A 26,207-nucleotide genomic window follows, 5' to 3' on the forward strand; every position below is an offset into this window, starting at 1 on the left:
TTGACTTAAAAGGCGCACAGAGTCTTTAGCAGATCCCCACGGAAAAGGCAGGAAAAATGGATTTCCCCATTGGAAATCAATACATTACCACACAAAGTGCCCTTAAGCAAGTCATCAAATCCCTGCTAGTTACCAGGGGTGCTGACCTCCCTGTGGAGACGAGGAAAAGACAAATGTCCGTCCACTGGGATCAATACAGTGTCACAGAAAAGGTGGCTGATCCAGAAATGACAGCCTGAAACCAGATCATCATACAGACCATTGTCTTGGTTTCCAGGTGGAGGTGCTGTTTTTTGTTTTTTTTTCAGAACAGCGGCTGCACTTGTTAACCAGCCTCGGGCCGCTGGAAGCTAATCAGTGACTGCAGTGTGGGAACGGGAACGTGTTTTCCCACCGTTACTCAGCTTTTATGCTAAATGTTTGTGTGTGTGTGTGTGTTTGAAAGCACTCGTCTGTTTATGAGTGACGGCAGCTCATATCTGAGTTTCTGTGTAAACTCCACATCACGTGCACGTCTGCGTCTTGAAGTGGGCATATCTGAGTTTCTGTGTGTGTGTTTCTTTGTGTGCTGCGTTTCTGTATTAGCATGCACTATGATAACCTCTGCCCCCCCCCCCCCCCCCCCTTCTCTCTGTTTCAGCGAGCGTACACTGTGATTGTGGAGGCGTGGGACAGGGACAACGGCACACACAGCAATGGTAAGGGTCACCCCTCTGTACTGCTTTATTAGAAATAATAAATCCTGGCTCACTCTGTCCTCTCATCCTGCTCTAGAGTTTTTAAGGCACTATTGAATGTGATTATGCTCTGGTCACAGTGTGTGTTTCACAACTCGGCCGTGGCTTTGACTTGTGCGCTGCACCAAGTCCAGATAGTTTGCTGTAATCTCAGGAGTATCCTGCTTATACGTGCTCCTCTCATACTTTGGTTATGTTCTCCGACACCGCTGGGACGAAGAAGGGTTAACTGAAGGATGTAAGGTGTTGGCTCACCTTCCAGACAAGTTTATTCAGGGCCCAGATCGTCCAGTGACTCCAGCTGTCTATCTGAGCTGTCTCCTTTGTTGTTTAATGCCTCTCGTAATAACGCTTCCTCGGCTGTTTCTCGCCTTTACTCAGCCCCCAACTTTCCCTTTGTGGCGATATGTTGAAGTGGGGCGGCTGCGTCTGAACATGTTTGTAAACCTTTCCAAAACCAACACGCATGCTCACTTCACGCTTCACGATTGTCCCGGTTAAAGAAGTTAGAAGCATTTTTCTTTTTTATACAACAATCAAAGTCACTTTTCGTGTGTGCTGCACCATGAATGCCAAAAGTGTGCACCGCTACCCCCCATTTTTACAATTCACCACATGTCGCACGTCTCCAGGCTTTTCTGGCTATGTGGAATAACCCCAAACCTTTCAGTCGATGGTCAGCAGGCATTAGCTTGACGAACACTAAGAAACAACAATGGAAAGAAAGCCAAACGGCTGAACTCATGATGTGAAACCCCACAGACCGTTGACTGAAATGAGAGGAGTGGCAGATGTGTGCCATGTTTTGTGATCGTTCATGTTGACATCTTAGAAGATGAACAACCATCCAAAAACAAGTCAGCTATGAGCTGAGGCTTGGACTTTCCCGTACAGAGATCTGACTTATGATTGACAGGTAGCTTATTTGTGCTCCTCTGCCACCATCTTCTCTAATCTCACCCTCCTCAGGGTCACTCAGACTGTTTTCGGCTCTCTGCTATATAAAGCCTGTGAGGGCATTGCATCGTTAAGCCATTAATTACGGACCATGGCTGTCTCCCCCCCCCCCCCCCCCCCCTTTCCTCTGATGTCCGTCTCCTAATTAGCATCCCGACAGCTGTCCGGCTACCGTACGCCACGTCATTATCCTGAAACACTGCGACAGGCTGGCATGCAGACTGCCGTGCCTCGGCCTGGACGGCAGCTCTGGTGGCGGGACGCTTCAGTCTTTGCTTGCTCGACCACCTGTAGATGTGACGGTGTGAGGCTGTGGGGGGGGGGGGCAGTGACAGGCAGGCAGGCAGGCACGAGGTGCTGACTTCTCACCCGCCGTGTCCCGTCTTGCAGACTTGGACGGAGCATATCCTCATCGCGTGATCACAAGTTTGATCCCGGAATCTGTCAGTGAGTCTGTCAGCAGCCAAGTGTCCTGTCAGTGAAACTTTACCTGCTTTCTTCTTTATACGCTAAAAATATAAATGTCATTTTATAATGAGCAAAATTCCCCCCATGACTGTTGAATGTGATGGTCAGGACGTGAAGCGCTATTATCTGCGTCTCTTACTTTCACTCGCCTGCGTCTCCCTCTGTTTGGGATTTCCTACATTTTCGGGAATTACTTTCGACGAGCGTCAGAGAGCAGGCATGAACCTGTTGTATCCAGCTGTGGGTGTTACGTGCAGGTGGAGCGAGCATTAGTGATACTGTAGCTTAATTAGAGAGAGAGAGAGAGTTGTCATCTGTTACAGGCCAGGTGTGCACAGGAATAAGAATCCAGGGATGTCCCAGTCAAGTTTTGTTTTGCCCAAGAACCCATTTTGAGTCCTCTGATTGTCTGCCAACACAAGTCCTCACTAGACTGTACTGTATTTCCCTACGTAATAGACCTACAGTAAATTAAAGTTAGTCCAAAGTTTGACAGCTAGATAGCTTTGCATTCTGAAAACACAGCCAGTATTCTTTAAAGGGTTTCCCAAAGTATTTAGTCCAGTGTCCACGGGGAGAGCTCAGTCACTGCTGTGGCAGAAAGGTTGGGACAGGATTAGCTTTCAGCTAATGGGCAGAAAGTTCTCTTGAAAACAATGTTGACAGTTAATTAATCATCAGCAGAAAAATTGCCCATCATTCTCTGTTTCCCTCAGTTCTGTTTTTAAAGCCCAAAGACAAAGAAAACATTTGAGAAGCTGGAGGCAGTTTTGCATTTTCTCAACTATTCAATTAATCCGCTAATCTTTCCCGCTCTGCTCAGTTTCTTATTATTGTAACTTAAGTATTTCTGGGGTTTGGACTGTTGGTCGGACAAAATAAGCAATTTGAAGACGTCACCTTGAGCTGTGACTATTAAAGATGGCTCGACGGACCCAGAGCCTCTCGGGACTTCCTAATAAGGAATATAATCTGCCAAACAACAAAACGATGGCATCATGATGATGATTATATAATAATGGGATTACAGAAAGGTGGCTTTGGGTGGATTTTTTGAGAGGACATGAAGTGAGTTTCCTGCCCCGTGTTACAGTCTGGGCTGCTGGAGCTTTGCGTGCTCAGGTCTCGGCAGCAGGTCGGAGAGGCTTCAGGAAAAAGAAGAAGGCTTTGTGAAGCTGTTTATGCTCCAGGAAGCCCCCGCCTGTTTAAAAACAAAACAGAAATGGCAGAAGAAAAGAGGACGGAGCTGTTGTTGACTCTGTGGGCTGGTGGATTGTTGGCTGGTGTGCAGCTTCACTGGAGTGTAGAGATGTACTGATGCTGGGTCAGATACTGAGCTGATAGACCATCTGTACTGGAGAATCCCCCCATCTGAAACCAGGGATTAAAGTCTGGTGCTATTCTGTATTTTTCTCTTTGTCAACAAATCCCATAAAAAGAGACAAATACCAACAATGAATGTATCTACCAAGAAGTATCTGTATGTAAGTGTATCACAGCCTGATGCATCTTCATCCTCTGAGCCATAAAAAACTATTAAAACAGCCTCACTGTTGTTTCCTTCATCACCATGAACACACACACTGTAGTTTATTTTGACTCAGCCCCACACACACCGTCCTGCTGCCCCAAATACTCACTAGAGCACACCACGTGGATTAATCCGCCGCTGAAAATAGTCCCCTACAAATGCACCATTTCCTCCTGTTTGTTTGATAAAAACTACAGCAGCTGTTTGAGGAAATGATTTAGCCCCTTTAAAAAATGAAACGATATGTAATGGTGTACGTTTTTAAAGTAGGAACCAATGGGCTTGGCGGGGGGGGGGGGGGGGGGGATTTATGTCTTGTTACCACAAACTAACAACTTGAGTCTGTACAGTGTTGGAAAAGTAAAGTGGAAGCCATTATGATGAAGATTAACGTGAGAAATTAAAAGTAGGGTAATTTGAAGTGGGAGTTTGTCCCATAAAAAGATTTATTATAAAGTTTTGGCAATCACAGGACAGCAATCGAAAGTTTTAGTGAAAGATTTAGTGGAATTTCTTGTTCCTTATAATTTTCATCACGTCATCTGAAGCGTCTTGATGCCGTCCGGAGCGCCAAGCGAGTTAAAACAAATCCACAGAGGGGAGAGAGCAAATCATTGGTTTATCACAGTTGCCTTAAGAAAAGAGAGGGAGCATGACAAGGTTTGTAAATGGTTGGTGGTGGAACCACCTGGAGGCAGAAGCTTCCCAAAACAAAAGGTCTCCGTGACAACCAGGTTATCTTTGCTGAATCACTGTTAATGTGCGACTGATGTTCTGGCACAGTTTCTCATTCCAGGTGTGCTTTTTAAGATAACTTTTATCCATCTGTACATCCATCCATCCATTATCTGTATCAGGATGAGTGTGGGGTGTCACAAAATGATTAAATGGATAAGAAAGTAAGATTTTAATATAGATTTGATACTTTACCTCCTCGGGCATCTAGAACTTCTTCAAGAAAACTACCCGAGAAGGGAAAAACACTTGAGCTCTCATGCCCACACTGAGGCCATAACCTCTAATGAGGGGTCACAAGCAGCTATTACTCTGTTTCAGTGGGTCGTGAACAAAAAAAGGTTTGGAACCACTCCCCCAGACTGGTTACCAGTGTGTTATGGCTGACACACATATAGACATTATCTGTGTCTCATTCCAACATGAGTACTGTCCAGCTTTGACTCTGAGTTTGTGTGATGCCCATTTATCATCATTTTTGTCAGATGATTATTTGATAGATTCAGATAGAAGTTCCTTAGTCGCAGCTGGATCTTTGTCCAGAGCAGAAGAAGTTCTTGTGCGGCTGCTTGTTCAGGAAACGGTTAACATGTTGGTTTCTTTTTTGTAAAATGAAAAAAGGGGGCTTTGTAAGTAAATGTGTGTATTTCTCAAAGTGAGGCACCGGTTTTAATTTGAGCGTCCAAGTAAAGATTTGTAGATTTTGCAGCTCCAGATCCATTCGGTCCAGATGGTGACTAGAACAAATGCGACTGTGCATCTTTCTGAAAACCATCAGATGTCAGGTGAAGGAAAACATTAGAACTGGCGTTGTGAACACAGCTTGGACTTCAGTTCAAAGACCGACACTGTTACGAGCGGCAAGCTGTAAGGTCAAAGGTCAAAGCAAAAGCGCAACAGTCCCCCCAAACAAAACACTCCAGTTACAAGCGGCTTGTTGCGTGTCACTAAAAACACTACGTTTGTAGAATGAATCTTCTCTTCACACAGACAATCATGTTGCTTTTGACACGATCGGCTGCTCAGATCTGAAGCCCCTCGTTGTTTATATAAGCTGCTTTTATATGGCCCACTCTCTGCTGCTCTCCCTAGTAACAACGGCCTCTCTTAGCCCGTCTCCTCCAGTACAGAGAGAGCTCATGATTGGTCTATATTTTTATATCTAATTGCTGGAGATGAACAGCAGTGAGTGAGTGCCTGGGTGTTTCAGGTGGTGGGTGTGGGACTGAAATCTGTGGCAGTGTGTTAGCTCGCAGAGAGACTCGGTAAATCAGGACAGCGTGAAAATGAATTCTTAGTGGGTTTTCACTCCTTTTTTTTCTACAGTGTCAAACTTCAAAACTTCAAAAACTGCATTGTCACAAAGCTTAAAAAAAAAATGGGTCATTTCTCTTATCGTGACAAGATGATATGTGAGGTAAATGTCGTCTTAGTCATGAAGGTAAATGTTAACGGTAGCATTTACGGTCAAACCTGGTTGTCGAAACGTATCTTATGCCGGCTGCTGCAGCGGTCTCAAGCTCTTCTCGGTGGATTTAAACCATTAACTCTGCTGGTGCTTTGCTCGGCCCACTGAAGACAACAACGCTGTGAGCGGTGAGGATGAGTTCTTCCTTCCAGCTCTGTCTCGTCCAGGTCACACTCGGCTCTGCAAGCCACAACAGCGAAGCCCGCTGGGTCAGGGTTCTTCTGTTCCTTGAGAACAAGCTAAAGGGCCTTTCCTATGTCGCCCTTCCTCGTCTGTTCCCGGTCTCTTATTATTTCCGGCCTGGCTCCGATGGAGTCGGGGCTGGATATCCTGAGAGGGGGAAGCGAGGGAGGAGGCGGGGGGGGGGGGGCAGAAAAGCATTTCACCAAGCAGGAAAACTGAAAAGGCATTTCAGTTATCAAGCCCTCGCAGACCTCGCTCCTACACCCTCTGTTTGTGCTTGCTTAATTTTCCCATTCTTGCCCCCTTCTTTTTTTCGTCTTCCACATTCTCGGTGGAACGGAGCGAAGTCTGACCGGAGGTTACACCTTCCCTCTGATGTGTGTTAACAACAGGCATTCTTCGAAGCCTCATATCGACTGTCTTATCTCACCAAACACCGGGTTGTTGGGTCAAATCCCATAACCGGAATCGGCCCCACTCCTTGGAATGTCATTCAGAATTTTTGTTGTTCAGACTTTATCTAACTGAGCCGAATACTTGACCTGTTGAGTGTTGTTGTGGGTTTTTTCTTCTGTAGTAGTCGATTAGTCAGTTGACTGTTCGCTAAACGCCTCTCCTGAAGGGTGACTGTCCAATCATAGCTTAGCAACCGCAACTAGCGCTGCACAGCAGGTCCGTCGAGCTTTGGATGTCCCCGCATGATGAAGCGGTGTGCATGGGGCTGCAGTGAGAGCGATACTGGGTGTCTAAAGGTGGTGTCTTTTTTTATAGCCAGAACCAAAAAGTAAAAAGACAAGGAAGGGATTGAACAGTGTGTTTGTCTGCTCTCGTTAGCTCTATGTTAGCATATCCGGCTAACTCGCTCAATGCCTCGGTAGTAGCACTATTGTAGGGTTATTTCCAAGGCTTCGTTAGCCAACTACATAATTTTATGGTGTTACAGATTACATTGGAAAGCACCACATTCAGGACTGCCACTATATCAGAATGCTAATGTTAGCAGCTCTGTCCTGCTCTTCGTTGGGTTTGGGTGAGTTTAGACATGAGATGCTGCTTTTGTCTACCTCTGTCTGAACTCAAGGACCCATCGCTTCAACAGTTTAGAGTTGTAATTCCGCCCTTGTTATCACTGTAAACTGCACGTGTGTAGTAATTAACAGGCGTGGGACACAGCGAACAGTCAACGGACGAAACAAGTCATTTGAAGATGTTTCCTGGGATTGATTAATCAAAAAAAGATTAATCCTTGAACATAATCTTTAGTTGCAGCCATTGGATGATGAGGGAAGGACTACCTGAAAATATCACCCGCAGCTTTACAGTAAAGAACTCAACAAGCTTGTGTCGACGTGTTTGCCTTTTGTCCAGATGACGAGCTGCTGATTGAGCGCAGCATCTACAAAGGGACCATCAGCCCCGGAGAGGAGAAGCAGACGGTGTACAAAAGCTTGATCGCCAGCCTCGAGTACACCATCCGCCTTCGCTGCGACGAACACTACTACGGCAGCAAGTGCAACAAAGTGTGCCGCCCCCGCGACGACTACTTCGGCCATTACGTGTGTGACCACCTCGGGAACAGAGGCTGCATGGAGGGCTGGACGGGGCCGGACTGCAAAACAGGTACGGGGGTGGGGGGGGGGCGGCATCAGTCACACTGCAAACACATGCAGCAATTCACAGGCCAAGTTTCACCTTTTACTGACTTTTACTGAAAGATGATACACTTTTGATCTAAGTAAAATGCAAAGCTTTATACAGTTACATTAACCTCCAATTAGTTGGTAAAAAAAAGACACGACTTGTCTTTTAATAGCTCAATTTATTTTTCAGTTCCTCATTTCACTAACAGTACTATGCATTAAGGTATTCAGTTGTATTTTTGACTAATCTGATAAGCTTTTACTGCTTTCTGGTCTGTTTTGGGACACTTGTGACATTGACAGCTCAGAAAATGGTTCTGAAAAAAACAAATGCAAAAGAGCTGCTAATTATGCAACAGATTTGTTCTAATTAAGTAGGAAAGCAATAAATGATTAAACTACAGAGTGCTTGTGCTGCAAATAGTATTTTGTTCGTATATATAAAATGATATCACATGGACGTAGCTCTCTCACTTTTTACCTCCTTGCTGCTCTTTTCGGAAACAGTTTGGGAGTTCACTGAAGTTCATGTCAAGTGTCACTTTGCAAACATTCAAAGAATGTTTGGAAACGCTCGTCACTGCTGGAGACACCTTCAATTTTCCGACGATGACTTTGCCATCCATTGTTACCGCGGCGAATACTCTCTGCCTTTTCACAAACAAGAAAACACAGGAAATGAGATTTTAATGATTTGACCATCTGCAAAACAAGGTGCCCGACAAGAACGTAGAAGTGATGTGATGTTATAGTTTTAAAAACGTTGATGAAATGACAGATTTTAGACAGGAAATGACTCAAACTTGTCACCTTCTCTTTCCTCTCCCAAAAGCCATCTGCAAACAAGGATGCAGCCTCCAGCATGGGAGGTGCAGCGTGCCGGGGGAATGCAAGTGAGTCGCCTCCCCCATTTTTTATTTTTTGTTTGTTTGTTTGTCACATTTTGTTCATGTTACAGTGCGGCTGTCAAGTGATTATGAAATATGCTCTTGTTTGGATGGAAACCCCCCCCCCCCCCCCCCCGTAAGAATTTAATGAGGAAAACAGAGGTGACACAACAGAGTGATGAGGCGGTGAGGGAGGGAGGAGTGGAGAGGGGTGTGGGGGGGGGGGGGGGTTGTTGATAACATACCAAGCAGCCTAACCCCCTACTTCCCCCCATCATCGTTCTGTGAAGTACCCCCCCATCCCTCCACCTCCATCCCTCAGCTCCACTCTGATCCAGAAGCCATTGTTCTGCTTCCTGTTCTAAAGCTGGCCTGCACACACACACACACACACACACACACACACACACACCGATAGAGAGGCCTGTTTTTTGCTATATGTTTCCTCCCTCATCCTCCTCCAGCAGCAGAGAGGCACTGTGCCCCCCCCCCCCTGTCTCCCTCCCCTCCACCCACCTCTATGTCTGCAGCCCACATCTCCTCTCTCTATCCTGGGCCTTGTTATGGCTGGCACTCGCCTGTTGGGAAGTGTGGATTCCACCCAGTGAGCTGCAGACAACAGGCAGGCAGGGACGCGGGGGGGGGGGTGGGGGTGGGGGGTGGGGGGGGGGTTGAAAAACTCATAGTCCGAGAGTGAATACATGGACTCTAAGTTGATAATATTCAACACAATAAGGCAAGCAAGTTGGTTCTGCATCGTCAGCGCTACATGGATCCACGTGGGGAAATCAGAACCTGGTTTAGTCTGGTGACTGACAGCAGTGCGGTCATACCTTCTCTGGTGCCACAAAGATCTCACGAGGAAATAACTGATTATTAGCGTTATTAGTGGAGACTGCAGCCGGACTAAAAGGACGTGTTAGCCGCTCTACAGAAAACTTTGTCAAAATCACAAAGGCTTCAAATTCTAACAGCAAGTGCTACACTAGATAATCATTAATGGACACTATTTCATGACTCCTGTGTGTTTATAATTGGAGTTAGACTGACTGATTGTGAACACCCATCAACACACAAGGAGGACAGTTACACACAGCTGTAACATGGCTGCACTGTAGCGTCTGTTGTAGCAGTTATGTGAACAGGAGAGGAGGCAGCGGAGAGACATTTAGATTTGATTACATGTGGAACTGAACTGTACAGTTAGACACAGTGCAGCACGGGAGCTTTAAAAAGCCAAACTACACACACACACACACACACACACAGTATTTGGAAACAGCGGCAGAGGAGAGGTGAGGGTTTCATACTGAGGCAGGTTTGATTTAGTTAAGATCCCATAAAAAAAAATAAAAAAAATGAAGCTGACATTCTTCATTGGAAATGGCCGGAGGATTGGAAGAGAGAGGAACACCCTGGAATGTGCCTCAACATGTGATTTGGAGATTCATCACAATCAGGGGCTCACACACACACACACACACACACCCACACACCCACACACACACACACTGCTGAGAGGAAGACGATGGATAACATCCGTCCAACAAGAGAGAAGAAAAGCTTTCTTGTTGTTGGTTTAAAGGGGACAGACCACATTAATCAAAACTGACACATTAAAATCATCAGTGTTAATGAACGGCTGTTAGCTCAAACGCTAGTTAGCACTCAGACAATGAAATAACAAGAAAAGAGGACAAAATGCATGTGTATCACAATACGTTTCAGTCCAACTTTGACCCACTGCACTTACCGTAATTATGCATGCATAGTTTTCATTTTCCTTTAAGGACAGTTTAAATGAGAGAAATGTATTTTGTATCTGTAACAGAGAGAAGCAGAATCAGAGTATTTAACTATAGTCATGAAAATCAAATTTCACTCTTAACCTTGGAATTAGTTGTTTGACAAAATGATCTTAATATTGCATAGCTGTCATCAGCAGATGGAGTTGTCATGGAGATAGTCATATACAGGGGTAAGATTGAACACCTGGGCCTAGTCTGTGGTGTTGGATGTGAATCGATAGAAAGCTCCAGAAAAAGCTAGTAAGCGAACTTTAAGTTAAGATTATTTTGTCTAACAACTTGACTTGTTTCCATCCAAATGAAATATAAAAAGTGAAATGATTTACAAAAGTGAAACAAACACAGTCAGACATGAACCAAACAAATGAGGGTGAATCTGATATCAGAGAGTGAAAGAGAGAAATCAGCAGAGAGACTGAAGAGAGACTGAAGGGTTAAAGAGAGAAGCACTGAGTAAAAGAAAAAAAAGCGTCTCAGCCTGGCAGAGGAAAACTAAAAATGTGTGTTTGGTATCTTGTTTCTTACACACAGCGCATTCACAACCTACGCTCCCTCATGTGACACTACGAAACATGTAGCTAGGCAACAGCGGGCTAAGTCCGTCCGCTGGATTTGGGCGCGAGGCTTGCCTGTAAATAATTCAGCGGTCCCACACACACACACACACACACACACAGCCTCCTCTACCTCTGCCCATGCCCACCGTCCCGTCCTCTGGGTGTGGTTTGTCTGAGGGGGCAGCAGCGGGGCGGGGGTTGTGGGCAGGCGGGATATTTTCGGCTCCGGCTGGCCCCTGCGGCCCCTTCCATTGATGGGACGGCAGCAGCCCGGCGACGGGGCTTGTGGGTAATGCCACCCTTTGCCTGTGGCTGCTCGAAACCATTTCCCTGCTCTCCCACACTGCAGCCAGACAGACTGTCCACGCTGCCACCGCTGCTGCACGGCTGACAGTGTGCAGGGCACGGCCGCCGACCGCAGTGCCGGACAACACCACACACTGTAGTAAACAATACACAGCGCTGTCACACACACACACACACACACACACACACGTGCACGTAACTGCGCTTCACTCACCGAGCAAGATCAGATTAAATGTATTGCTGTCCTGCCTGCAGTTAAAGGCGTTTCAGTTTACAAATTGTGCATGAGACAAAAGGTGTGCATGTTTTAACCAGAACTTGGTCCTGCTGCACGTTTATTATGTGAATCTCTGATGATCAGTTTCTGATAAATGAACTCCAGGAGGCAGAAATCTCAGAGGAAGATATCTGAAAACAAAACCTCAGATCATTGAAGATAAGATCTTTGTCATTTGGATGAATTTACCTTTTAAAAAGTTGTTGTTAGATGTTAAAAGATGTCAGCATCGTCACTGTAAGCATGTTAGCATCTCAGAGCCTCTCGCAGGGCTGTCGACGCTGAGTCTTGGTACCAAGGCCAAAAGAAGAGGTTTTGGGATGTGATATTTTCCTTCCAGAGAAACATATTCTTCTATAAAACCCTGAACTGAAGAAGCCAAAGTTAATGTTAAATGTCTATATACAAAGTCTGAATTAAATACAGTTTAAAATCTTGATTAGAATCAGGAACTCATTTAAGTTTACCAATTTATTAAATAGATTACAAATCTGATCAGACACTTAATGCCAACTTTGGGTATCTGGCAGTTATGACACATATTGGTTGATTCCAAAAAAAGGACTGAGGTCCAATACTCCAGCAGTGTGGTGCCGTCAGTCTGTCACTGTCTCTGCTGCCCAGCGTACCACAGCACATTACTGCTCACTACACAGCAGTATATCACTGCTGCTAAGAGAAGTGTTTGGTCGGTATCCATTTTGAAGTGTTTGTGAGCCCAAGTGGAGGGTGGAGGGGTGGGTTGCTCCCTAAAATAGCCCCCGACAGAGAAATGACAGGACAGGTGGGGCAAGGTTAGCACTGGCCTTGGAATAACAGAGTGCTGCCATAAACCAACAGATTAGCTAACCCTTCACTGGCCTCCCCTTCGAGACGACTAACCCTCGTTCCACAAACCCGCCGCTCATTCCAAGTTTGACCTCGACGGAGCTCACGTCACAGGAAGAGGGCAGAGAGAAGACACATGGCACGCCAAGAAACAGCAAAAATGCCTTCTTAGCAAGTCATTTCTGTCTGCAATCAAGTGCTTAATATCTCATTTTCTGAAAAGTGCCAAAACAGTTATTAGATTACAATATTGTTTATAGCCAATTAATCGTTTAACGCAAAAATGCCAAACTTTCTCTGACTGCAGCTTCTCCAATGTGAGGATTTGCTGCTTGGAGTCATTTTATTCCAGTTATTTGACTATTATTGGACAAAACAAGCTGTTTAAGGATGGGACCTTGAAACTCAGCTGCAGCCCTATTTTATACAAAAAGCAGCGGCAGCGTGTTTCAAGTATTTTCATGTCGAAATAGATTTGATCACTTTGTACTTTTTTAAGTTATTAGGACCCAATTAAGGACAGAAATGACCTGATAAGCAAGGGTTGTTTTTTTTTTGTTGCAAAGTTACTCACAGCAGCATGACGATAAAAGATAAATGAATATGAATACTTGCATTTGTTGTAAGCAGCATGATGGGACACTCGCACACACACACACACACAACACAAAACACACTCGCTGCTCAGGAATGTCCCCTGGCGCTGTGCGTCCTAAGATTAGGAGCTGCAGCAAACGTGTCATTCACCGTAATGAAGTTCTGTCCGTCAAATTACCGCTCGATCGACGCTCTCCTGTGTTTTCTGGACTTTTCTGCTCGATGTGAAGAATTCTTCCCTTGAAATAGTTAAAAGCGTTTCCCTTTTTTTTGGCACCTACAGCCTTCTTCATGTTTACCAGGGGACGTTTATCTGGCACATCGCCCGACATCAAGCACTCCTCTGTGTTTTCACACATTGTAAAAGTATTAAATGACTTGTTTGTTATCACTACGTAACTATCACTGTTTTTCGTGGCCAACTCCCCTTGCGTTATTTAGTGCATCTGTGTGCCTGATATTCCCTCAGGCTGGAGCTGTAAATGAGAGCACATTCTCAGTGTGCTTGTGAAATAAGAGGCACTTATTTTACCGAGAAATCTACTCAGCCACTGTTGCACCCGCTGAACTCTGCTCTCTCTCTCTGTGTGTTGCTTTTTGATAATCAGCCACAAGCAACAATACAACAGGAGAAAATATTACTACATTACAAGTCATTGAACGTAAACATGATTTAGTAGAATATACTACTAAGAATGATTAAGTTTAGTTTTGCTGTTTGGGGAACATACTTCTATTTCTAGTTTAGATCACTTCGAGAAGGAGAAGGAGGACAGAATAAAGAAATACATGAAACTAGCAGTATTCCTCCCAGGCGTGCAGCACGTATCACTGTTAACCCCCCCCCTTGCTGTGTGTTGCAGGTGTAACTACGGCTGGCAGGGTCCGCTCTGTGACGAGTGCTTGCCGTATCCCGGCTGCGTTCACGGTACCTGCAGCGAGCCCTGGCAGTGCACCTGTGAGAAGAACTGGGGAGGTCTGCTCTGTGACAAAGGTCAGATACTCATAACGCTGTTCCCATCTCTTATTCTTCTGCACAATGTTTACATGAAGAAGCCAAACATCTGAGAGATCCATCTGTTGGACCTCAGGTGACATTTCACCTCTCATCTCGACAATTACAGAAGTTCATTTTGGTCTATAAATTACTACTTTTGATTTATTTTTTTGTGCTTTTCAGACAGCTGTTGGTTTCACTTCTTTTCTATGCAGTCGAGTTGTAGTGATGTGAAAAATGTGCAAGATGTTATCCCAAAACAAAAACTATGACAAAAATGAATGCCTTGATAATCACAGTGCAATTTTCAAGAGTTTGTCGTTTGAATTTCATGCTGTATGGAAATGAATGGAAACCAATGGTTGCCTAGAAGAAAAGCAGTTAAGAGTTATTTTCCAGTAAACGGGCTGAAACGTGCAGAATCACTGGCGTGGTCCTTTAAAGCTTGACTGCCTTGCGCCACACAAGTCGCATGAGGACACAGTGTGATTGGTCAAGACGCAGGGAACTAAAGTAGAAATTACATTTTCTGTAAATATGTTCTTACATTGTGCTCCTTTTAACCCACAATCCCACAATGAAGCGGAGCCTGTAACAACAGTGTTGTGTTTTAGAAGTCAAACAATACAGAGCTGCAGGATGACGAGGAGGAAAAGCATTTAACTGAGATTTTGATACGTGTTTTGTAGTTTTTGTAAACGGGTGTCTTGTCCCCTGAACGTCACTGTGGCAAGTTGTGTATCATTTGTTTGTGTTTAACGTGGACACACACACAGAGGAGGTCACATCAGTGTTGTTTGCTGTGCAGATCTGAACTACTGTGGGACCAACCGGCCCTGTAAGAACGGAGGGACGTGCATGAACACAGAGCCAGACGAGTACAACTGCGCCTGTCCAGACGGCTACTCCGGCAAGAACTGCGAGATCGGTGAGTCTCTAAATCAAAGGTTCAAAGTCCAGGTTTCTGAGCCACGTCACGTTCAGGGCAAAGTTCTGAGGATAGATCTGATGGAAGATTTATGATTATTCCTACTTTCCCCTTCTTTTTTCCCCTCTAGCGGAGCACGCCTGTGTGTCCAACCCCTGTGCCAGCGGAGGGACGTGCCATGAAGTCCCATCAGGCTTTGAGTGTCACTGTCCAGCAGGCTGGTCCGGGCCAACCTGTGCTAAAGGTGACAATGAGCTCTTCCACAATGAGATCTATCGTGTGCTCTGTTTGGTCGCATACAACTGAAAATGTCTGTTTTTATTCTCTCCAGTCACTGGTTGATCAGGTTTTATGTTTTCTTTTCCAAACAGCCGTTAATGTTATGTGTCAACTCTACATCGACGCCTAGGCTTGAGTTAAACTAGGTCTAGATTAGGGCAAAAGTACCGTATCTCAGGATCATATCTTCCATTGAGGACACCAAGGTTATGTCCTCAGATGTTTTTAGGGGGGGATTTGGGGATTTTACCCACTGTTACTTTACAGTTCAGCACTATAGGTCCTGTCAGGTTGGGGACAGGCTAATTTAGCAGCCCCTTTCAGTGTTTTAGCAGCTTGATGAGTTTCTTCCTATAGGACATCTGAGTCCAGAGCATATAGAAGACTCCAGAGAGAGTGATAATTGCTTCAACATCAGTCCCGTTTATATTCCAGACACAGATGAATGTGCCTCCAGCCCCTGTGCTCAGGGCGGAACCTGCATCGACATGGAGAACAGCTTTGAATGCCTCTGCCCTCCACAGTGGACCGGCAAGACCTGCCAGATAGGTACGTCTCACCAAATGATTGATCAATATGTTGTCGACAATGACAGCGAAGATGCTTTCCATGAAGTTGATTTGGAGCATTTTGCAGGGTAACTTGTAAATGTATGGATCAAGTTTAAATGTGTATATTTTTTTGAAATCCTGATTCAAAACGTTGTTGCATGTTGGATGATATTTTGCTGTGATGAAGCCGGTGTGTGTGTGTGTGTGTGTGTGTGTTGCACCTACAGTGAATGCCTTGCGTTCATTCCAGGAATCCCATTTGCTTACAGAGTTACAGCATATCTGTCTGTTTATTTATCTTGCCGTATCGTTTAACCCGTAGTATTACTGCAGGAGGGCCACTAATTTCCAACAGAGAGTGTGTGTGTGTGTGTGTGTGTGTGTGTGTGTGTGTGTGTGTGTGTGTGTGTGTGTGTGTGTGTGTGTGTTTGTATATACGCCCGCCCAAAAGAGACACTCGCTGGGTATCATCTGCAACTCGAGCCAGGTGACTTGAGTAAAGCTAAAAATAACCTCCCGCCTGGCAACTGCTAGCCTTGGGACCAAATATACTCTGCCGGGGGGTTATCTTTGGCTCCAGACTGGGCGTAACGGGGGAGTATGTACACTACGGTGAGGCGGCGCCCCGGCATAGCGGAGCCCTCACGCCCTTCTCCTTCAGCCAGGAAACACTTTATAACCTGTAAACATGCGCGGGGGGCAACCGAAACGCTGCGGTTTGTGTTACGGATTCCATTATTCTCAGGGCGCTTCCCCTTTCGGGGAGCGGGGTGGTACCTGGTGGAGAGCGAGGTGAGGGGTAGTGATAGTGGGGGAGGTTGGGTTTTTGGGAAGGAGTTGGGGGTGTTTAGTTTCAGCAGGCCAACAGGTGCCGCTTACCTCCTGGGAGTAGTATTAATGCACTGTGTCGGTTTATAGTGAGCGAGGCGGTGCGGCGGGGGCAGCGAAAGCCGCCTCTGAAACTGACCACTTGGAATGCCGCAGGTTGGCCTTCAGGGAATGCAATAGAGAGACATTAACCCTGAGGGAGGGGGGATCGGGGGGGGGGGTAAAGCAGTGGGGCGATGGAAAGCTGTGGAAGAAACGAAACCCTGTCAGACACGAACTTCACCCTGTAAATGTTCTGGCAATTTTACATGTTTGAAAAAGACCCGGGGTCGTTTACCCATAAAAGTCATGAAAGCAATCCGACCACGTGGTACCAAGTGACGGTACTTGAAATTAGGCACTTGAAATATTACATAATAATAACAGCACATTTCTCATGTAGAAGGAAATCAAATAAATAGAAATAACCCATGAAATACTGAATGAGCCAATTTGCATTTGCAGAGATTTTCTGCTGATGTCAGATGAGCCATTTTTAAGAATGTTTCATCATTTAGGATTGTTTTCCTCATTCCTCAATATTGGAGCAAATACAGGATTTAAATGAAAGCCAGAAACATCTTGTCAGTTTTAACTGTGCTCGGGTGCCGTTGAACTGTGTGAAATATGCAGCTGAAATCTACTTCTGAAACTGAATTTTGAGTGAGAAACAGGGGTGAGTACCCCCCCCCCCCAGAACTGATGATGGTCACCAATGAAGCCATGAAACACACAGTCGTTGAGCTGCAAAATATGTTTTAAATTCCTTTACCGATGCTTTCTGCCGAGCGCCACAAGTCAAATATCGCTCTTTCCATAACCGTCGTTATGGCACATTTGTGTAACCGAGACCCATGTTTGAAAACAGTAGAATGAAGCCAGAAACATAACAGATTCAGCGTCTGAAAAGGGGCTGCAGAGTTCCTTGTCGTATGTTGTCCGACATGAAGCTACGCTTGGTGACGGGGCTTCTGGGCGCGTTCTTAGCTCTCCCATTCATTCCCTCTCTGTGTCTCTCGTCTCCATTTTGCAGACGTTAATGAGTGTGCGGGGAAGCCTTGCCTCAATGCTTACTCTTGCAAAAACTTGATTGGTGGATATCACTGTGCCTGCTTTCCTGGATGGGTTGGCCAGAACTGTGACATCAGTTAGTATCAATCCAGAAAATCATTAGCCTTCAGCCTCTTCCCACCTACCTGTAGCACTGTTAGCGCTCAAGTCCTCTTTGCTGGCTGGCTTCTGTAACTCTCTCTGTAATCCTCACTTCTCAGTCATTTATCACTTTCTGAAAGGCTAAAACATGTTTCTGGGGTTGTCTGTCCGTATTCTAAGATAAATTAGGATATAATATTATACATTTCATCACTTTCAGTTTAACCAGGAAGAACTATTCATATTTTGTCAGCACTGAACAGCAACAACACAGCACGCTAATGACCAATTGTTGCTGGCAATGCTAGCAAAATTACCTTTTTTTTTTATCTTCACATACTATCTAGTACAGTAGTAAATATTATAGTTATTATAGTAGTCATTTATGGACAGAATATGGGCAGAAAACATTTGTTTCTGTTTCACTACAGCTCCCATGAGGCTCTGACAGTGTGCTAATGGCAAAGACCCATGGGATATGTAGTTGAATGCTAGCAATATAATCATCACTTTTTCTTGTTCAGTTGTAAGTACTCATATATCTTAGAGTATGAGCAGAAAACAAAAGTAACATGTTTTGGCTTTTCAGAGAGAGAAATGAAAGAAATGAGAAAATCTATCAAGTTAAAGATGCTAGTTGAACAGAGGCTAGCTAGCTAAGAGGTCTGGACTTCAGCTCTCCATTCATTCTCCTTTCTCTCCCCTTGCAGATGGCTGTTTATACCTGCCACACCCTGGCTTAACTCTTCTAAGCTATAAGACTAAAACTGAAAACCTTTTTCCCAACTGTCGTAAATCTTTTAGAGACTTCCTTGGGTCTAGTTTTGACTTCTGCAGTTTGGTTTAATTGCATGTTCTCGCCTCTAAATCTGCATCTCACCTTTAATCTAGGCATGGATCACTTCACTTTGGTCCTATCAACCACTTTTCTGTAGCAGCTGCATGTTCCAGCTCCAATGCATGTTCCACTCCCCGTTTGTCAAACTCAAACCTGATGTTTTCTCTGTTTGTTTTCCTCTCAGATGTGAACAGCTGCCATGGCCAGTGTCTGAACGGAGGGACCTGCAAGGTGAGTTTTTATTGCTTTTAAAAACACTGAGGTGTTTTGTTAAATTCATACTTTTTTTTTTTCAATGTTACATGACACAGTAATGGAGTTGGAACAAGATTATTGCTGATCATCAAAGTACCTGTCAGAACATAAAAGAATATGCTGAAGGGTATTATGGTATTACGGTTTTGAAACATTTGCTACCAACTTGTACTGCCTGCAAGGGCTTTTCTAATGTTAGTGAATAAGTACAAAATAAAACCGACTACAGAAGCATTACAAGGATTTTTACAAAGTGCAAGTAAATGCCTTGATGTCAGTTTTAAAAACCATCATAAATACAAAGCCAGATTAAAACATCGTCCATAGTCGTCCGTTGCTTTTTGACCCATGCATCTCAGAAATTAAAACTATTTTGTTTTAAAATGATTTTTTTTACCGAGCTATATTATCATTTCAACTACGTGTTGCCGTTTGTCAAATTCTTGTGGGGAGTGCTTTGACTGAAATGTATGTATTGAATTCATATCATTTTGTATACTTAAGTATGCTGTCCTTGATGTTGTTACTCAGTGCTGATGTTCTGAAACTCAACATAGTACATAAAAGAGCCTTTGAAAAATACCCCTGCACTGAGCTGGGAGGATGTTTGGGGATTTGCATGGTGCTGTTGGGTGTTTGAACAAAGCCTGTCTTTAATGAGAAAGGACACTTCTCATTTTGTCAGAAAAATAAACGGGAAGCTCTGCCACTTTGATCATCTACATCTAAGTGAAATGTGACAGCACAGTTTTTGATAACTCCTTGTTTTTGTTCCAGGAGGGGGCCAGAGGCTACCACTGTGTTTGCCAGGCGGGATTCGTGGGCCGGCACTGTGAGGTTCAGAGAAACCGCTGTGCCAGCAGTCCATGTAGGAACGGTGGCCGCTGCCACGCCCTGCTGGACGGGTTCATGTGTGAATGCCCGCAGGGCTTCGCTGGTACAACCTGTGAGGTGAGGACTAGATCCTGCTGGTAAAACACACAGTGGGATCAGTTTGGCGCTTACACTTCTGCTATATTTCATTGTCGGTGAGAAGAACACACCTGTACCTCCCTGTTTTCCATCTGTAGGTGCAGAACAATCCGTGCAGCCCGAACCCATGTCACAATAAGGCCCAGTGCCACAGCCTGATGGGAGATTTCTACTGCAGCTGCCCCGACGATTATGAGGGCAAAACCTGCTCAGAGCTCAAGGACCACTGCAAGACCAACCAGTGTCAAGGTAACGCAGCACCTGGAGAATCCTTGTATCTATGATGATATACTTTAATTAACCAGCTGGAAGTAAGAGACTTTCCATTCCAACTCTCTGCCCTGCTGATCGCCTCTTTCTTTCACTTCTTCACTTTAAGTGATTGACAGTTGCACCGTTGCTGTGGCAACCAATGACACCCAAAAGCGGGTGTGGCACATCTCATCCAACGTGTGCGGCCCCCACGGCCGCTGCATCAGCCTGCCTGCCGGGAACTTCAGCTGCTCCTGTGAGCCGGGATTCACTGGCACCTACTGCCACGAGAGTGAGTCATTATCAGCTCAACACACTACAGCCAGACTATATTTATCATCAGTTACCGTCACTGGGAACCACATGATTTTTACGGTTATTCAGACTCCAGTTTCAGTAGTCATCAATGTCTTAGTTTAGTTTACAGCAGAAGTACAAAAAAAACAAAAAGGAAATCTGGAGGAAAACATGAGCGAGGAACGAGGAAAATGCATCCAAATCTCAAAAGCTGATAGGAGCAGGAAAAAAATGTGTGTTCAAAGCTGATGCTCCCACAGCAGGTGAGCAGAGTTATAGTTCATCAGACAGTATAACCATAACGAGAAACTGTGCCGCAACATTAGATTTGTCAAGAAAACGTAGGAGCATAACGACATATGTGTATCCAAGAACAAAACAAGGCAAAAATAAGGCAAAAATTAGGATTTGTTTGAGATTGAGAATTCTTTGGATTTCATGCTTTTTGAAAATGTAGTTTAAGTAAGTCCAAAATATGAAATGACTTACTTACATCTGTAAATATCCCTCCTCTCTCTGCCTGCAGACATTAATGACTGTGCGTCATCCCCCTGTAAGAATGGAGGCACTTGCATCGACGGGATCAACTCCTTCCAGTGTTTCTGCCCAGACGGCTGGGAGGGCAGTTTATGTGATGTTGGTGAGTATGTGTGTCTGAGAGAACTGGGTTTTTTGGGGTCGATGTGAGCAACAGCATAGGGATGCCTGTGAGTCACACATCCTGGGAGAATCCATCAGTGGCCTACAGCAGCAGAGGCATGATCAGCAGTCTGAGAATCTTATGGAAGACAAAACAATGGAGGATTTGTTTGAGATAAAAGCAAGCGGAAAAATGTGGTTACTTAACCAGCTGACTGATTCTGAATCTGTTTTATAACTGTGCCTACAGTTACTTATATTGGTCAGTGTGCACATTTGCAGATGACACTATAACCTATATTTATATTTAGAGAGAGAACTGATCCAATGAACATCAGCCACGTTTTATATTTTATATATTAGCATACCAAACAAACATCAACATTGAAATCTACTGCATATCAAACAACGTTCATATGATCATAATCTTAGTTTATAACAATGTGAGTTATTTTTGTGCTTCCAGGCATTTGAAGAATGAAGCTCTGTGTTATCAAAAGATAAATCAATATAGAATCAACAAATAAAATGACTGCACTGACCCATTGTTTGACTTCCAGATGTGAATGAGTGCAACAGGAACCCGTGTCAGAATGGAGGCCAGTGTGTTGATCTGCTCAACGATTTCTACTGCAACTGCGTGGACAACTGGAAAGGAAAGACCTGCCACTCACGTGAGTTAATGTTGGTGTGTTAGAGACTGTTGAGACATGTGGATGTCTTTGTAAAGCATGATAGAAAAAATATAATTAAATGTGTCTATGTGTGAAGTTTAAATGGGCATTTAAATGGGACCCATGCCTTGTTATAAGATGAATGAAAGTTGCAATAGTTTGCGATAGTTAGAAAGTGATTATTTTAATTGTTATACTGTGTGAACAGAACTTAAGGTAAGTGGCGTCTTTGTCTTGAGTCTCCATGTTCTCCAACATGTCAGGTCTTATATTTTTTAACCACCTCATCCTCTTAACGTGCTCTCTGAGATGCGATGCCCTCACTGGCTGCTGTGTGAGCTTGTTTTATCCTCTGACGGCGTCTCTGAACTGCTCTTTGGAGCTGAAGTAATTGCTACTCCACACTGGCTCAGAGTCAGAAATCTTTTTCCCATGCTGCCTCCTTTCAGGTGAGAGCCAGTGCGACTCCACTACCTGCAGTAACGGAGGGACGTGTTACGACCACGGAGACTCCTTCCTGTGTAGCTGCCCCTCAGGCTGGGGTGGCAGCACCTGCAACACAGGTCAGGCCCTCACTGCACTCTAATTACACTGTTACGGCTCTGTTAATAATAGCGTAATAATACGATGTGATATTACGTCGTTACGACCTGTCAGACAGTGATCACAGTGACCAAAGAGCAGCTCCCCCACTGTGGGCTGGTCAGAATAAAAACATTTCAGAAAGTGAAATCTTAATTCTTATCTTTTAGCCAAGAACAGCACATGTGACTCGGGTCCATGCGAGAACGGAGGGACGTGTGTCGGAGGGGGAGACACCTTCACCTGCATCTGCAAGGACGGCTGGGAGGGACCCACCTGTGCACAGAGTATGTCACTGCTGGAGCTAATGCCACGTTCATGTCCTAAGGGTTAGATGGCAGACTGCAATATTTACAGCTTGACAGCGTTCGTGTCTTTGGACAAGTTGCATGATTGAAGAGCTGTGAACATTAAAAACACTATTTACACTTTAGCACAATATCCATTAAAGCTGGGTTGCCACTTTTTGATCTGTAACGTGCCTGAAGTAGTTTATTAAAAGTAATTCATTCTCACGTTTGGGGGGGAAATGATCCGACCAGGTTTTGGCGGGAATTTAAATTTGAATGTTACTGATTGAAGTTCGGTCTTTCTCATCTCTCTTGCAGATGTCGACGACTGCAATCCACATCCCTGGTAAGACAGATGTCTTCATCATCATTATCATTCTGAAACATTTCAGCAGAGATTTAATGTTGCACCTACGGTGTGTCATGGCCGTGTAGAAAGTCAGTGACTGAAGGCTGTTCGCTTCAAAAATCTCTCAACACTCTCAACATGCATTGGAGGGGCTGTTTATGTTAATGTTAAATTAAATAATGCAGATCTAATTTCTTAGATTCATGGTATTGTAATTGGATTATTTTTAAACCTGTTTGTGGTGTCAAACATATTTTTATTGATGCGCTGATTGTTGAATCTGCAGACAGATTTTCATCTCCATTTTTCTCTACATTTTATTGCCTGTTATCTATCTTATTAGATAAGATTAAACTCGACCTCACTTGATCTCGGGAAGTGATTCAACTGAGGTGGTCTGGACTACCGTCCTAAATTCTGCTGCCTGGGTGCGGCACCTTTGATCCTCACCTTCACTGTTATTAATCTACATACATCAGCTCAGTTGACATTTGCATCTTTCTCTCTGGATAAACTCCAACAACCTGACATGCATTGTTTGACTTGGGAATATGAAACAGGGAAACAGGGTTTCTCAGCGACTCGCACACTTTGTTCTCATCCTTAAAATCAGATTTTATGCTCTGGATTTTCTCATTAAAGATGTGGGTTGTTTGTATGAATTTGTTAGTGAAAAAATGCAAAACATTCTCAGATTTTTGCTTGTGGATGTGAGGATTTGTTGGTTTTCTGTTGGACTAAGGAAATTGAGATGAGGGTGTTTTCTCTATTTCTGGACATTTTATTGACCAAATTAGTACAAAAACACACAAGTGGAGAAAAACCAGGGACTCCTGACAGCTAGTCTGGATCAGAGAAGCTTCCCTGGACAAAAGCCGCCCCCTTCCTCCCCTCTTCTCTGCTCCTCACAATGACTGACAGGTGGATTAGTGGAGGTTTTGGTTTTGGGAGGAGAGGGTGGAGGGAGAGGGGGGTAGGAGAGTGTGAAGAGACGCCCCTCTCACCATTCACCGGCCTCGACCTGGGGGTAGTTTTGAGAAGTGGAGGTGTTGGGGGGGTGGGGGGACTCAGTATGTGGTAAGTGGGGATTTACATATGAAGTTTGGACATTGATCAGGGATCAACTTCAGCCTGCTGAAGCTCAGAGTCTCTGCAGGAAAAACAGGCTGACAGTTAGTCTGAAGCTCAGAGAGAACATGAGACACTTGTGTAGAAGTGCAGACGCGTCTGTAGTGAGTTCTAGTTTAGTGTGAAGATGATCACAAGCACAAACAACTTAAAGGCCTGAAAGTCGTTTACTTTTCTTTCTATTACTTATTCATGCACATGTTAAAAGTACATGATATTAAAGATTAAGATGACGACCTGCAAGGAACTGGTGGTAATACCTGTTTCTTCACTTTCCTAATATTTCCCAAAGAGACATTTGTCGACCTGGAAGACGTTGTAATGTCATGTTGTAATTATTGTAGTGAAATGGAGAAAGTTGGCAGATGATTAGTACCTTCTTTTTCGTCTCCTGATATATTTGAGTTTCTCTTAAAACGTTGTAAAATTAGACCACAGTCATGCAGAAAAAGGAAGTTATATTGGTGAAATAGTGACATTGGCCTTTCTGGTTCCATATGGACTCACTACATGTTAAACCTGCAGCTCAGCGGACAGGATGAGACACACTCAAAGGTTTAATTTCCACTGAATTTCTGCAGATCTTTGGGTTAAAGAATCCACTAAATGGCAGATACCAGTCCACAGTGGCACCTTTTTGAACTGTTTATTGGAGGTGAATCCTATGAAGAGTAGTCCAGCCAGGGACGTCAACACACACTCAGAGAGTTTCACCAAGGCTCCAAAATCCTCTAAACTTCCTTTAGCTATATCAAATATGTTCATGGCACTCCCGAGTGTTGGTTCCTTTGCCTGTGGCCTAACTGTCACTACAATCTCTCAGCAGACAAACAAAAGACAATAGAATCGCAAAATATTTAAACCAGAAATGTGGTGACTCGATCCTCTGAACAGAGGTGATGTTAGCGTAAGCTGTGACGGACTGTACAGAATATTGTGACGCATCGTGTTTTCAAGACTTTGTGAATGTGATATTTTCAATATAGAATATCAAGGAATGTTATAAATGTAATGCTGATACAGCTGACCTGAAGTCCTTTCACACATTCATTGATTCAGCTGCAAAGAGAAGCAGAATGTGGAAGACTTTTGAAGAAACTCTCTCTGGACCTCCGTCACTCTGCAGCAGCAGTGAATTCACTTTCTCTCTTGTTTCATTTCTGCAGCTACAACGGCGGCATCTGCGTCGACGGTGTGAACTGGTTTCGCTGTGAATGCGCCCCGGGATTCGCCGGACCGGACTGCCGCATCAGTGAGTCCCTGGGAACCGGAGGGGGGCGTGTGGAGGGGTCAGGTGGGCGGGGGGTCAGAGGTGAAAGGCCGCGGCGGGGGAGCGTGAGCCGATTGTTTCGGGGCGACAGATTAGGAAGCCTTTTAGGAAGACGGTCTTAACCTCTCCCCTCTGCGCTGAGCCGAGGTCAGCGCTGAGGTTCGTCAGACGGGTCAGTGCGCTCTCCCGCGGCCTTCTGGGAGAAATCTCTTCAGAAAAGCCTTTTCAGAACCAGAGTGTTATCCAATTGAAGCGTTTCAAACCAAACTGCTATAAACCCATTGTGCAAAGAACGATTCTCTGGATTCCATCACTCATTGAAGATATTTGAATATAACATTCAGATCTGTCAGAGCTCAGTTTTCTTCTCAGCTCGAGTTAAGCTTCAGAAAGAGAAAGACTTGAAGGAGAAATCAACAAAGACTTGTTGCCACTGAAAAGGTCCTGCAGCTCTTTTTTTATTACTCAAGATTTTAGATATCTTTCTCTCATCAGTCGTGTCTTTTCTCCATATGATTCATAGATATTTCAAAACCAAAAACAACAAGAGATCATAGTTGTTACCTTGAATTACCTGGTTTCCAGCTCCTGTGAAACCAAAGTCTAAATTGTGACTTTAAGTTCCCATGAGTGAATTCATGTCTCTCTCTACTGCATTTAGAATAACAGCTGTGTGGTTTTCCTTCACAGACATAGACGAGTGTCAGTCGTCTCCTTGTGCTGAAGGTTCAACCTGCATGGATGAAATCAACGGCTACCGCTGTGTTTGTCCTCCAGGACACGCTGGACCTCGCTGTCAAGAGTGTGAGTGCAGTTAGTCTCAGTCACAGCTGTGTTTTATAGATTTGGATTTGCTGCCATGTTTGTTGCACAGTTTCTTTATGTATGATGTCAGGTCAGAGGCACGG

The 26,207-nt window shown here is 44.5% G+C and overlaps 1 protein-coding gene across 1 annotated transcript in view; it reads left to right on the forward strand.

Moving 5' to 3' along the window:
* LOC139297224 (protein jagged-2-like) overlaps positions 1-26,207 on the forward strand; it is a 47,553-nt gene that overhangs the window by 15,533 nt on the left and 5,813 nt on the right. Inside the window, exons 3-21 of the mRNA XM_070919794.1 lie at positions 641-698; positions 7,448-7,699; positions 8,552-8,612; positions 13,843-13,973; positions 14,785-14,904; positions 15,035-15,148; positions 15,619-15,732; positions 17,635-17,748; positions 18,776-18,822; positions 19,624-19,797; positions 19,917-20,067; positions 20,198-20,362; positions 20,894-21,007; positions 21,567-21,680; positions 22,130-22,243; positions 22,433-22,549; positions 22,871-22,898; positions 25,196-25,281; positions 25,990-26,103. Of these exons, the coding sequence (XP_070775895.1) occupies positions 641-698; positions 7,448-7,699; positions 8,552-8,612; positions 13,843-13,973; positions 14,785-14,904; positions 15,035-15,148; positions 15,619-15,732; positions 17,635-17,748; positions 18,776-18,822; positions 19,624-19,797; positions 19,917-20,067; positions 20,198-20,362; positions 20,894-21,007; positions 21,567-21,680; positions 22,130-22,243; positions 22,433-22,549; positions 22,871-22,898; positions 25,196-25,281; positions 25,990-26,103 (2,188 nt within the window). The remainder of the gene's footprint in view (positions 1-640; positions 699-7,447; positions 7,700-8,551; positions 8,613-13,842; positions 13,974-14,784; positions 14,905-15,034; positions 15,149-15,618; positions 15,733-17,634; positions 17,749-18,775; positions 18,823-19,623; positions 19,798-19,916; positions 20,068-20,197; positions 20,363-20,893; positions 21,008-21,566; positions 21,681-22,129; positions 22,244-22,432; positions 22,550-22,870; positions 22,899-25,195; positions 25,282-25,989; positions 26,104-26,207) is intronic.

Source organism: Enoplosus armatus, chromosome 15 (genome assembly GCF_043641665.1).
Source record: "Enoplosus armatus isolate fEnoArm2 chromosome 15, fEnoArm2.hap1, whole genome shotgun sequence".
NCBI lineage: Eukaryota > Metazoa > Chordata > Actinopteri > Centrarchiformes > Enoplosidae > Enoplosus > Enoplosus armatus.